General features: G+C 36.8%; 1 protein-coding gene across 4 annotated transcripts in view; it reads right to left on the reverse strand.

The window, feature by feature from the left end:
* PPP3CA (protein phosphatase 3 catalytic subunit alpha) overlaps positions 1 to 13,958 on the reverse strand; it is a 308,774-nt gene that overhangs the window by 148,604 nt on the left and 146,212 nt on the right. For 3 of the 4 annotated variants that reach the window (XM_077882133.1, XM_077882132.1, XM_077882134.1), the window contains exon 2: positions 11,827 to 12,027. The exons of the other annotated variant lie outside the window; for it this stretch is intronic. In XM_077882133.1, the coding sequence (XP_077738259.1) occupies positions 11,827 to 12,027 (201 nt within the window). The remainder of the gene's footprint in view (positions 1 to 11,826; positions 12,028 to 13,958) is intronic. 4 annotated transcript variants of the gene reach the window in all.

Raw genomic sequence — 13,958 nt, forward strand, 5'->3', positions numbered from 1 at the left:
CTATTCATCATATGAAATCCAAATACCCAATCAGACTTAGCATTTAAAAATAAAATGAAAAAGATATACGTAATCATGATCTTAAAGGAGATGCTGAATATCTACACACTTCTGTGAACTAAACTGAGTTCCTGAAACTGGAGCCTGATTTTTGAAGTCAATGTTTTTTTAAGAAAGAATCGGATTATGCTAATAAAGATCAAAGCAAACAGGCATAATAGTTTGAGAAAACAGAAAGTAAGGTACAAAACCCTTAGTTTGAAATGGAAACAAATGTCTTTGCAAGTCATTTCAACAAATATTCGCCTTCATAAACAAGGAAGGATAAAGATTTTGATGGCAGTGAAAAGCACAACTAGATGTATCGAATGCATACCACCAGATGGCATCTCAAATCAAATAGCACATGCAGAGATTGTGACTGTCAACTGCATTTCTGAAATGGAATCAAATTCATGCATTCCAAATCAATTTTTTAATATCAAAATGTCTGACATTAATCATAAAATCTAAAGAACACAACAATACTGTCGTGAATATAACAAAGAATTTGAAACTGAAAAGAAAGACACTGTAAATAAAACAGTGATCTTGACATCAATTTTTATTAAAACAAAACACTACAAATAGAGCCATAACAGAAAAAGAAAGTTTGGTTAATAATTTTATTAATTTTTATCTACAATTGTCCTACCCATTAACTCTAATTATACTCTTTCACAGGGCTTTGTTCATTATAAACAAGAAAGAAGACAATTCAGAAGACAGCATTAGAAAAGAAATTAAGGGCATCCCAGGTGGCTCAGCGGTTTAGTGCTGCCTCAGCCCAGGGCCTGATCCTGGAGACCGGGGATCGAGTCCCATGTTGGGCTCCCTGCATGGAGCCTGCTTCTCCCTCTGCCTGTGTCTCTACCTCTCATTTTCTCTCTCTCTCTCTCTCTCTCTGTCTCTCATGAATAAATAAATAAAATCTTAAAAAAAAATTAAGAAAGGCTTAAAGAAAGAGCAAAAGAGGTCAAGTTTATTTTTGGCTACATATGACCCTTATTAAGTTTAAGTTCAAAAGCTTTGGTGTCCAAACCTTAAATATCTTGGGTCACCCGGGTGGTTCAGCGGTTTAGCGCCTGTCTTTGGCCCAGGGCATGATCCTGGCATCTCGGAATCGAGTCCCACATCGGGCTCCCTGCATGGAGCCTGCTTCTCCCTCTGCCTGTGTCTCTGCCTCTCTCTTTTTCTCTCTGTCTCTCATGAATAAATACATAAAATCTTTAAAACAAACAAACAAATATCTTAAGGAACAGAATGAAACAATTCTGCTATATCTAAAACTAGCGAATATATGGACCACAATATCAACTATGAACAGAAATTACAGAGAAGCATATTACATATCAAACTAAAGTAAAAAAAGTGACCAAATGATAGGAGGAATTTAAATTTTGTTCAGAATATTAAACACGATGCTGTTCATAAAAATCTCTGAAAAAGATTTGATTACCCCCTGGATATGGGGTTGGTTTGTTGGGGTTTTTTTCTATTGTCATATAATCTGTAAAATCCTGTTTCTACAATCCCCATTTTATGAGAAATATTATTTTCATGTGATAAAAACAACATAAAGGAGACTTATTACTAGTTTTTAATTTATTCTCGGAGATATATATACACATAGTATAAATATTATATATTTACATGTATAAATACATATGTGACATTTAATAATAAACATATATATAACATTTCCTTTTCAGTGCTTAATATTTAAAAATGAGCATTGAACTTTTGATAGTTCTTGGGTATTTTGTGTGGGTTTATTTGTGGGGTTTTTTTTGGGGGGGGTTACCTCTTCAACAGATAGATTCATGTCCCAAACCTCTCCATGGACTTTCACATTATTTCATGAGACAATGCTTTCTCAGTGACATTGGTGGAGAGCTGATCAAAATAGTAGAAGGATAAGCTATCTGGCCCTTAGACAAAAGCCATGCCAGGACTGAACTATGAACTATCTAAAGATCTTCTCTGGGAATATGTCTTAACATTGTCAAGAATGTGTGCAGGAAAGTATTTAATATTTTAAATAATACATTTTATATGTCAAGATAATAATTTTAAATAGTGACAAAGCAGCTGCCTCAAAATTTAATATTATTTTTACCTTACTCATCACTAATTAAACCACAGATTTTTCTGCAAGAAGCTACTTCTGATAAGTTCATCTATTTTATTTATCCAGTATCTTGTATGTCTAAAATCCTCCACTTAAGACACAAATAAGCAAATAGCTATTCAGGAGAAAAGAGCAGAATAAAAACATAACTGATCATTTAAATGATTATGCTGACACACATGGAAACACACATAACCACACACATACATGATACATTCTCAGTTTTAGAGGTGCCTGTATGCTTCCATTATATTATTTTCATAATTTGCTACTATGCAAATCAGCAGTGTATTTACATTAAATTTATTTTGAAACAGAAGAACGTCCACAAAACCATAACACAAAATCTATATCCTCAGATGTTAACATTTAATAGGATGGCAGTATGAAACAATTTAAAAAAATCAGTACAATATTGTTAAATGCCATGCTATATGATTACTCCCAGAATTAATGATTCCATGGACCTGTTAAGTCTGCTTCTGTCCCCAAGTAAAGTAGAAATAGACACAGTTGACTGTCTGGGCTTTAATGCCACTTCTGGCACCTTCTAGATGGGTATACTTATATGTGACACTCCACTGAGCTTTAGTTTCTTCATTTGTAAAATGGAGCTGATAACAGTACTTCCTTCACAGGGTTATGTAAAAACTAAGAGAAAGTACAGTGTTTATAACAGTAACTGGGAAAAAAAAAGAATATAAATATTAGCCTTACAACAAAATAACTCATTAATTCATTCACCAAAAAGCCATAAAAATTGCTATCTACTATCACCATAGTTTCATATACAAAAAGAAAGCATTCTTACTAAATTGAAAAATATAATTTCACTCTGGATCAACAAAAACTTCATCATAAACCAGAACCAGTCTATGACCAGTATTTGGCAATGTCCTTTAAAACCTATAAACAGGGATGCCTGGGTGGTTCAGTGGTTGAGCGTCTGCCTTCGGCTCAGGACATGATCCTGGAGTTCCAGGATCGAGTTCCGCATCAGGCTCCTGCAAGGAGCCTGCTTCTCCTGCCTCTGCCTGTGTCTCTGTCTCGCTCTGTGTCTCTCATGAATAAATAAATAAATAAAATTTTTAAAAATAAATAGAATAAAACCTATAAACATTACTGACTTAGAAGAAAAGAAAATCAATGGAGTTTGAAATTATTAAGGATGCTTCAATGGGAAAATGTAACATGAGATGAGATTGGATACCTGGATATAATCTGGCTAGACATAAGGAAGAGCATCTACATTTTTCTCTGGAAATACCTAGGAAGGATGTTCTTTATTTTTTCTGGGAGATATTCTAGTATTATTTGAAACACTACTTCTCTTCAAGCCATGGTAATATTGATTATATTAATATATTTCAACCTTTTCCAAAACAATCAGAATATTTATCACTCCAAGTGGTAACTTTCAGATTTTAAGGATAATAGTTTTAGAGACTTTTATCTTCCTATGAAAACGACGACAGGCATTTCCTTACTAGTGGTGCCTAAACACTATTTGTGAAAAGTACCCATTTATGGCAAACTGAAAAGGACCGAGTACTCTGAATCTTAAAGCAAAATATCTGTTCATAGTAATTATGATGTAATTGCAATGATTGTCAAATGTTTCCTCTGGATGGTGTTACATGTTTATTGATGTCAATAGATTATTACTGACTTGGCATTACACTCAAGGGCTGAAGGTATGGCTTAGCTCTTCTTTAATATCACACTCTATTCATTACCAAACAATTCACTTAAAGAGACTTTTGATCTCAGTCTTCATATTTTTTCCTTTTTAAACTGTCCCAGCCATAGCTTTTTATATGGTCAACTCTTAGCTTATAAAAGAAAAATATTGTGAAGGTTTTTCACTGAGAAAAAAACTATATAACTTCTGTGCCCCGAATATGCTAAGCACTATTGTTCTGTCTTGCCCTCTTGTATTATAGCAATACATTTTGATTTAAATTATGACGAATTATAATCAGCAACCAAAATAATTTATTTTTTCTATTTCTTGAGCATCCTAAATAGCATTCTTAGCATGTTTTTTTCCCAGTAATAAGCAAGAACAAGTTCTAATGAAATGAAGTGAAAATGCCTGATTTTTAAAAATCTTACAGAGGCAGAATAGTGTGTATAATGGAGTATTATAGGGAACCATGAGTTATGTAGATGGATGCATGTTCCAAACAAGGTTTTCAGCTTACTGGCTAGCTAGGACACCTCAAACCAGTCACGGAAACCAGTGGCTCCCACAATGTGGTCCCAGATCAAGGGGATCATTGGCACTTGGGAAGCTGTTAGAAATTCAAATTCTCAGGTCCACCTCCAGACCTCTTAAACAAGAAACTCTGGGGGTGAGATGCAGCAATCTGTGTTTTATAAAGTCCTTCAGGTGATTTGGATCCATGCTCAATTTTGAGAAACACTGACTCAAAAGGCTGAGACTCCCTTTTCTCTGGTTTAAGATGGTTTTCCTAAAACCAACCTCGCAAAACCAGAGAGGTAAATACTTCACGGGAAAGAACTCTGGCTCTCATGCAGTGACATTTTATCAACATTATACTTTTTTTTTTTTTTTTAAATCAAGGGTCAAAATTAAGGGGAATAAGGACTTCAAAATGATGTGCTACTGCCACAGGCTGGGGCTGAAATTTGCTTACTGCCAGCAGTGGGCTGGGCACCAAAATAGGCCTCTGGCTGAAGGGAAGGCCCTCGAGATTTGGCCACTGCCATCTAAGTGGGCAAAATGCCCCAGAGGTAATATTTTATCCCCATATAAACGAAGGCCACGTTAGGCTTTGATAGTGACAAACGATAGAATGAGGAGAATAAACACTGATCTTTTAGGTCTCAAAGACACTGGATTCTTATTCCCACTTAACTCTCCCCAGAGTAAAGGCATGGGGAATTCTCCTAATTGACGTCAGCTGCTGTAAGGGAAGGAATGCCATGACCTTAAACTTGGCTACTGGTCCACTCTCACATCCAGGAACAAAGCCAGAGGGTTCTCCTGGCAACTGCCTGACATGCTAAATGGCAGGCACAGCCACTGAGGGAATCCTTTGCTGCCCCAGGGACAAATCCCCCCCTGCAGGAAACAGACAAACTCGAGAGATTAGCAGTTTGCCCAACTGATGCTGGCGGATCCCCTCCGCCCAGAGAGCAGAAAATGAGTTTTAAATCACTCTATTCAAAACCCTAAGCTTCTGGTCTGCTTTTGCTTTATAAATGAGAAGAACGTTCTCTGCTAAGTCAAAGAGAAAACAGGAAAGTATGAAAACTTCAAGGAAAAACGGAGTAAATCAGGTCCTTACATAAACTACCCTATTCAAAAAGTCTTTAGTAGACACTGATTTTTAAATGTATCAACTATCAGATGGCTTAAGATTAGTATTAACTGTCATTTTTTTAAAAGACCTGTAATCAAAATCATATCCAAATCTCCTATCCTGCCAAAGGCATCATCTTGACTTCCTTGGGAGAGTGTGAGACGTTCCTAACCAAAGTGTCTTCCAAGAATTCCTTCCCATTCCATTCCACTCAGCTCTTCCAGGATGTGATTCTAGTCACAGACTTGATTATGTAACTCCCTGATCAAAGACCCTTAGACTCTCCAGTGGCTGTAGAACAATATGGGAATGTTTCAGTGCTGCCTGTGAAAGACTCCAATCCAACCCGGACCTTCCAACCTCAGTCTCAATGTAAAGAGACTCACCCCTCACCCCCTCACCCCTCACACCCTTCTGAGACCCTGGCTTCCCACAGCAAACCTCCAAAACCATGTCTTACCACTTTACAAAAACAAAAACGAAAACAAAAAACAATGGTGCCTTTAACATGCTGTTGTCTCTGCTGAGAATATCCTTCACATAGTAAAATTTTACTTCTCAGATGTGATCCAGTTCAAATACCACGAAATCTGTCAAAACTTTCTTGGCTTCCCTGCATTCCTTTTTCTGAGTTCCCACACTAAGTTCATAGGTGCCTTCATTACAGTTCTTAACAAATTATATAGTAATGATCTGTTTTTGTGTCTGACTCTCTGACTAGATCTGGAGTATTCTGGCCAAGGACTCCACCTTTGTGCTTATCATCCACAGTTCCTAAACTTCTAAAGGGGTGCTCAATCCCTAATATAGACAGCTACGATCTCAGCTATTTAATAGTTTCTTTCACTCAAAGATAGAAAATAATGATCAGTGAGCACTGTCAGGAAAATCTTAGCCATTTAGAAGATAGGAAAGCTTTTGGATTTAAATTTGCTATAGCTATTTGGATACTTCTTAATTTGCTTGAATAAATCTAGATCATACCTTGTAATTTAATCAATAAGTTTTTAAGATTTTATTTATTTATTTATGAAAGACACAGAGAGAGACAGAGACATAGGCAGAGGGAGAAGCAGGCTCCCTGAAGGGAGCCCAATACGGATGGGACTCCATCCCAGGACCCCAGGATCACACCCTGAGCAGAAGGCAGACACTCAACCACTGAGCCACTCAAGCGTTCCCTTAATCAATAGTTTGATGTACATCTCTTTGGCCAAAATATCTGTTGTCCTTATTCTTTTCTGAGGCCTCAGAGAGCAGAGACCAGATCTTATTCATCTGTGTATAACCCACACCACCTGTACAAGGTAAATGTTAATAAGTATTCATTACATTGATTTCCCAAAAGGAACTGTATCTTAGTTCTGGCTGCTTCAACAGAATGCTATAGATGAGTACATTTAACAAACATTTCTCACAGTTCTGGAGGCTGGAAAGTCCAAGATCAAGGTTCTGGCATATATTCAGTGTTTGATGAGGACTCTATTTCAGTTTTTGGATGGCCACCTTCTTACTGTACCCTCGGGTGGAGGATGGAGAGAGAGCTCTCATCTCTTCCTCTATTCACACAAGCACTAATCCCATTTTTGGGGCTCCACTCTCAAAAACTCATCTAAACCTAGTTACTTCTCCAAGGCCCACCTCCAAATGCTGTCATATAGGGGATTAGTGCATCCACACTTGAATATTGGGGTGGGGTCGGGGGGCACGAATATTCAGTCCATAGCAAGTTGCTACACTGATATCTGGCTGCATGTTTTAATGTTCCTTTGTATGTTATAAGTAAACAAAGATAAATTCAACTGATTTCCAAAAAAGAATCAAAGGAGGAAAATACTTTCCTTCAACAAAGAAACACATTTTTCACATTAAATCTCTGGAAGAGCCACTATTCTTTTTTTTTTAATATTTTATTTATTTATTCATGAGAGACACATAGAGAGAGAGAAAGAGAGAGAGAGAGAGAGAGGCAGAGACACAGGCAGAGGGAGAAGCAGGCTCCATGCAGGGAGCCCGACATGGGACTTGATCCCAGGTCTCCAGGATCACGCCCTGGGCCAAAGGCGGCACTAAATCGCTGAGCCACCCGGGCTGCCCAAGAGCCACTATTCTAATCAGGCAAATCACTTTACAGAAAAGGGCAAAATATGCCTCATACCTCCATTGTTTTGATTGTGGAACCGTGGCTAATTTTCGCCTCTACTCTCCTGGAGAAGGTTACTGGTTTACCTAAACACACCTCCAGGAGGACATGGTGCACAGTCCTTTATCTCCTCCACAGGGACACATGCAAAGGGCCAGGTTGGGACTAGACAGCTTCCTGGTTCTTCTTCCCCAAAATAAAATGTACCGAATTTGAAGGGCAAAGAAGATCCTAAAAAATATTAACCTTTTACTACTTTATAAACACTTTAGCTGGGGAAGGTGATTTGAGCAGCTTTGTACATTTAAACATTAAAGACCTGCTAAAGGAATGCGATGATGTCCAGATTTCAGAAAACTAGAATACTAATTTCTAGGTTTTTTCTCAAAGTGGGGACAAACCATAGAACTGATGTTAGCATGAATTTTTTCTAAACATTTGTGAGTGAAACATTTTTATGAATAAAAATTAGGAGTGGGGAAGACTAGAGGGAAAGGAGGGGAAGGCTTTTGTATATAATTACAAAATATTTGCCATTTGTTTCATTCTGAAAGTTTATATATCTATTTCTCTTAAAGGTGAATTCCACATAAGTTGCTGGTCAGTTTCTGCCAGGACTCACTCGCTTCACCATTTTCAGAAATCTCACGTATTTCTTTTCTTTTACTTTTTTTTAAGATTTTATTTATTTATTATTCATGAGAGACACAGAGAGAGGGGCAGAGATGCAGGCAAAGGGAGAAGCAGGCTCCCCGCAAGGAGCCTGATGCAGGACTCGATTCCAGTACCCCAGGATCACAACTTGAGCCAAACACAGACACTCAAGCACTGAGCCACCCAGTTGTCCATGTCACATATTTCTAATACCACTTGAATACCACCATGTTGTCAGGCTTCAGGCTTTTCCCGCTACATTAAAAGTCCTTGCTTCTTTCCTCTTAGTCTTTTTCACAGGTTTGCATTTGTATATTATATCCATTATTCTCATTTATATATTTTATATATATATAATTTGAATATTATGTAAAATAATATCTCTATATTATTTTTCTTCTTCCCTTCTTCTTCTACTTCTTTCTTCTTCCTCTTCTTCCTTCTCCTCTGAATTAAGTTTTCCATCTTTCCTAACTGTGGAGTTCTGAACTACATAAAGAATACTCTATGCTGAAGATTTTTAAGTGTAAACTATACCTTTTATTGCATACCCCAGTATCAGCAATAAAAGTACAACCTTACTGATTCAGTCATTTAAGCAGCAGATATTTTACATTTAAAAATCCATGGGGCACTGTGTAGCTCAGTTGGTTAAGCCTCCAACTCTTGATTTTGGCTCAGGTCATGATGTTAGGGTTGTGAGATGGAGCCCTGGAACCTGTCAGGCTCCATACTCAGCAGGGTGTCTGCTTGGGATTGTCTCTCTCCTTCTCCCCCCATCCCTGCCTGGTGTCTCTCTCTCTCTCTCTCTCTCAAAATAAATAAATACATACATACATATATACATACATACATACACATGACACTGCTGGTTCAGATTCTTATAGGAAGTATCCTGAAATAAAAGGAATTGTAATATGCTCTGATCAGTGTATACTGCTTTCATTTTCCATTTCTGCATGTTTCAGCTTTTGCTTAGAAACTCATGAATTGGGATATGAAGCTATAAATTTAACTTTCTGCTGAATTAGATGCAAAAAGTTTTTTCTTTTTCCCTTTTACCCAAATGTTAAAATATTTTTTTCTATCCCCTTTGTCACTATGATTCCATACCCCTATATTCCCAGAAAAGAGGAAAAGAGATCACTACAATGGAATCTACTAGAGGTTCCTTGGGATCCTGCCTTTGTTATGAAATATAAACACTTCTCTAGAGAAAGATTTTTCCTGCCTGGATTATATTTCACTAGTGCTACATATTCTGTGATGTCTCCATAGCTGCTTCTGTCAGTATCTAAAAGGCTTTGGGTTTTTCTCCACCAGGAAAGCTATGCATAATTGGGTCCTGATCTCCAAAGTCTCTTCATAGCTACATCCCAAACTTTGCCAAACTGTCAGCTGGTATCTCACTAGAAAGAACCAAGTGTGATCAGTATTGAACATGGGGGCAATTAGTCCATGGACTCCAGATTTCTGGGGTAAAACATCCTAAGCCTGACTCTTTCAGAATCTTCTCTATGTGTTCTTAGAGAAGAACAATCAAACAGAAGAGCTGACTGCATCCCAGGAAATACATTGCCCTAAATATATATTTTACATGTCTCTTTAAGTTATAATTATCACCTCCATTACCACCTACTGGGCTCATTAGTGAACTTACCATGAATTCTTCATTGCACGTCACACATTATCATGTGAAGCAAAGAAAAAATAAACTCAAAATATCAAGCCATTCATTCTTAACAAAAACAAATAAGCTTAATGATAAAGATGTCATTTAAATCTAGTATTTTACCATTAATTTATAAATGGAATTTATAGTCCATTTTTAAAGTAGGTTTTTGTTTTGTTTTTTAAGATTTTATTTATTTATTCATGAGAGACACAGGGACAGAGAGAGAGGGAGACAGAGAGAAAGAGGCAGAGACATAGGCAGAGGGTAGAAGCAGGTTCTATGCATCTGTTCCCCCGATGTGGGACTCAATCCTAGGACTCCAGGATCACACCCTGAGCCAAAGGCAGACACTCAACTGCTGAGCCACCCAGGCATCACTAAAATAGGTTTTTGGTTTTGTTTTGTTTGTTTTCTTGTTTTTTGCTGGTGGCTTCCAAAGTAGTATTTAAATACTAAAAATATTTAGTATTTTATTATCTAAGAAATTAAAGCATGTTCACATGGGTTTTGTCTTGTTTTTTCACAGTATCTATGAGTTGGAGATAATAAAGCATGAGTCCATTTTAACACATGGAAAATGGGGTTCACAGTGATATATACAGAGTAAATCCATGGGTTGATTTGCTTACCACTGGCCAAAACTGAGTTAACACTACTAGAGCTAATTTCTCCTGCTGCCTGGGCCCAAACACATTCATTATAATTATTATTATTTACTGAATTACAAACAAGAAAAATTGTATTGCCAACCAAAAATAAAACATCAAGAAGGTCAATTTCTTTGGAATAAGAACCATTAGAGATAATTTGACCAAGGAAGGTCTGGTCTGGTATTCTAGAGAGCTGCTTTTTCTCTTAATAGTAACACTCAAATATACCTTTGAAGGCCAATCATGTAAGTTAACAAGACAGAAGCAGTCAGTAGTATATGTGAAATATTTTAAAATATCCCCTTTATTTTGAAAAGGACAATATTCTTTGTTGATTCTTTTTCCTTTACGAGAATGATAATAATAAAGGAGAAAACAAATGTTTTTCAGCTTCTCAAAAAAAAAAAGAAAACCTACAAGTTTAGCAAACTGCACAAAGGATAGATCAAAAGTCTCAATATTTGACCCTCTACAACATTTTTCTTGGACAAGATTAAATTTTGATGGACTAAGAGAAGTTACACTTATGCAAAATATATATCCGCCTATAAGAAGTAACAGAGGAAAAAACCTCAAAGTGAAGACATTTTCTAGGCACAAAATACTATAGGAAGGCAGAAATTTGGCCTCTAACTAAACTTCAATGGTTCACAAACCTGAATGTGCATTGGAATCTCCTAGAGGACTTGATGAAACAGACGTGGCCTCTCCCCAGGGAACATGATTCAGTCATTCAGGGAAGGGCTAAGAATTTACATTTTAACAAATTTCCAAAGAATGAGATGATAAAGCTAGTCTGGGGACATTTTGAGAACCACTGCTTTACCTCAGTCACTTAACCACTGTGAAAGTCTCAGTGTAACTTGTCCAATCCTCCCCACAATGAATGTTTTGTGTCCTCTGTGCCAGTTAGTATTTCTATCAACAAACACGATCACTTCCAAAGCAAAGTATTACTTCAGAGTATCTTCATCACCTCAGAGTTGTACACTTTTAGAGCATCACAATCTTATAGATATTCAATATGTGAAATAAAAAATATTGTTATATGTGTATAATAGTTTTAGAGTCCTTAATGTACAGATTTGACAGTGAAAGAGTAAGATGAAAAAGGTATTTGAAGACTCACTGGTATCTAGGAATTTCTGATTTGATGTTAACAACAAAGCATGGGTACAGTGGGAATCTCCATCCTCAGGACTTACCTGTGACCGGTGCATCAATATCCAGCAAATTTTTTTCCTGTCGGAGAATTGAAGCCCCTTCTGTTATTATTCTCAATGCAACACTCTCTTCCAGCCTGCCCTCCTTCATGAGATGTGCCTTTAAGATATCCACACGAGGTTTCCCATCGTTATCAAACACTTCTTTTGCTGTAAGCCGGTGACTTGGAGGAAATGGGACAGCTGAAAAAGGAAAAGTCAAATCACTACATTAGCTAAACCCAACTAAAATTGAATAATAATCACTAAATATTTCTATCACTAATGACCTAGTATTTTAAAAGTTCCCACATTAAAATAAAATCAAGGGCTATCCAGAAGACTGCCTTCTTTCTTTGATTCTAGATGTAATTTGATTGCTGAAAGGAAATTTACGTTTCTTATTCACCCAGTACCTATCTCTTACATCTAGAAGATCCTGATTAAAAGAATAAAGAAAAAAGAGAGAGAGAGATATTGTTAGGCAATAATCAATTCAACAAAAGAAAACAGTTTGTATACATCCAACCATAACTAACTCGCGAGAAGATGTTTCTCCACTGGAAAAAGGTCTGCCAGACCAGATTTACTCCTCTAACTAAAGTCACACCTCTGAGTAAACTGACGGACTCACTGTTTAAGAAGACAGCAGGAATCTGAGAGCAAAAAAGGCAAAAATACACTGAATATTAAACAGGAAATCAGGATTCGTGTGTACATATAACAAAGGAACATCTTGAGAACAGTAAAGGACAATATGGTGTCAGGGAAGAGACAAAGATATTTAGGAGTATGATATGACAAACTCAACTTACCACTCAGAACCAGAACCAACCATTCTTTCTTTCACCCACACCCTAATAATTTAACAGTAAGAAGCTCTCTTGTAGCTACCAGCATTCTTTACATTTGTGAGTACATTTGTTCACTCATTCAGCTGAAGGACATTCACTAAACTTCTACAATGTGCCAAGATATCCAAAGGTCCATGGTTAGAGATGGTATCATAAAGGTCAAATTTCTGATAAATGGACCATAAGCCCCTTCAGTGAGGGTAAGTCATTATCTATTTTACACAAAGATTCATTACTGGAATAATGGAACAACTCAGATCTATCAGAAATATCTAGAAGGACGAAGGACCATACACAGTTTCATGAAATTTTCATTTGCCATGTGCATTATGCCATGTGCATAAGAACATCTCCATATGACAGTTCCTTTTTTAAGAAGAACACTTAATTTTAAGGAATAAACCTAGCTCCCTAACTTGCTAAAAGTGTCTCTCAAAGAAGCAAGATTTACAGTAGAGCTATAGCAAGAAATTCTGTGTAATCTAATAGCATAGATTGCTATCCAAGAGAAATCATAAGTACTTAAAAGAAAAGAAAAATCAGGAAGTGAACCTGTGCTAATGGATGCAACTTGATTATCTTAATACCCCCAGTATGTCTATTTAACTCTGCTGCCAAAATGAAGTGGCATGAGGCTTTTGTGGTCAGATGAGCCTGGGTGCAAGCCTGGCTTTGCATGCTCACCAGTTTTATGACCTTGGGCGAGTGAAATAACCTCTTTTGGTTTCAGTTACCTCACCTGTAGATTGGGGATTACATCTATATGAGCACTGTTATAATAACTAAGGTACATAGTAATATCTGTAGTTAACATTTATAGAGTGTTTACTTTATGCCAAGTATTGTTTGGGTAATAAAGTCAGACACAACAGTAAAGCTGTAAGATGAGTAAGACATATGTACATGTGTTTACATATCAATGTTCTTAGTCCTCACAGCACAACTGTGGGGGAGAAACATGAAGCTTAAACTTATTAAGCACTTTGCCCAAGACAATCACCTATCAATTTATATGTTGACCCAGCGAGTATAAACTCCAGCAGTATGATGCCCAAATACCTGTGTCAACAACTATACTACACTGCTTCTCAAAAAGTACTTAAGACAGTGCCTAATAACTGTAAAGTCATGAGAAGATCATTTTTTAGAACTGCAATTCTAACAAATACTGAGAGGTGTTTCTTATGAAGACTGCTTTTATTTTCAAAAATTACTTTGGGCAGCTTTTAGTAGAACAGATAGATAACACAAAACCATGATGTAAATTAAAACACAAAAGAT

Source organism: Canis aureus, chromosome 33, assembly GCF_053574225.1.
Source record: "Canis aureus isolate CA01 chromosome 33, VMU_Caureus_v.1.0, whole genome shotgun sequence".
In the NCBI taxonomy this organism is placed as follows: Eukaryota; Metazoa; Chordata; class Mammalia; order Carnivora; family Canidae; genus Canis; species Canis aureus.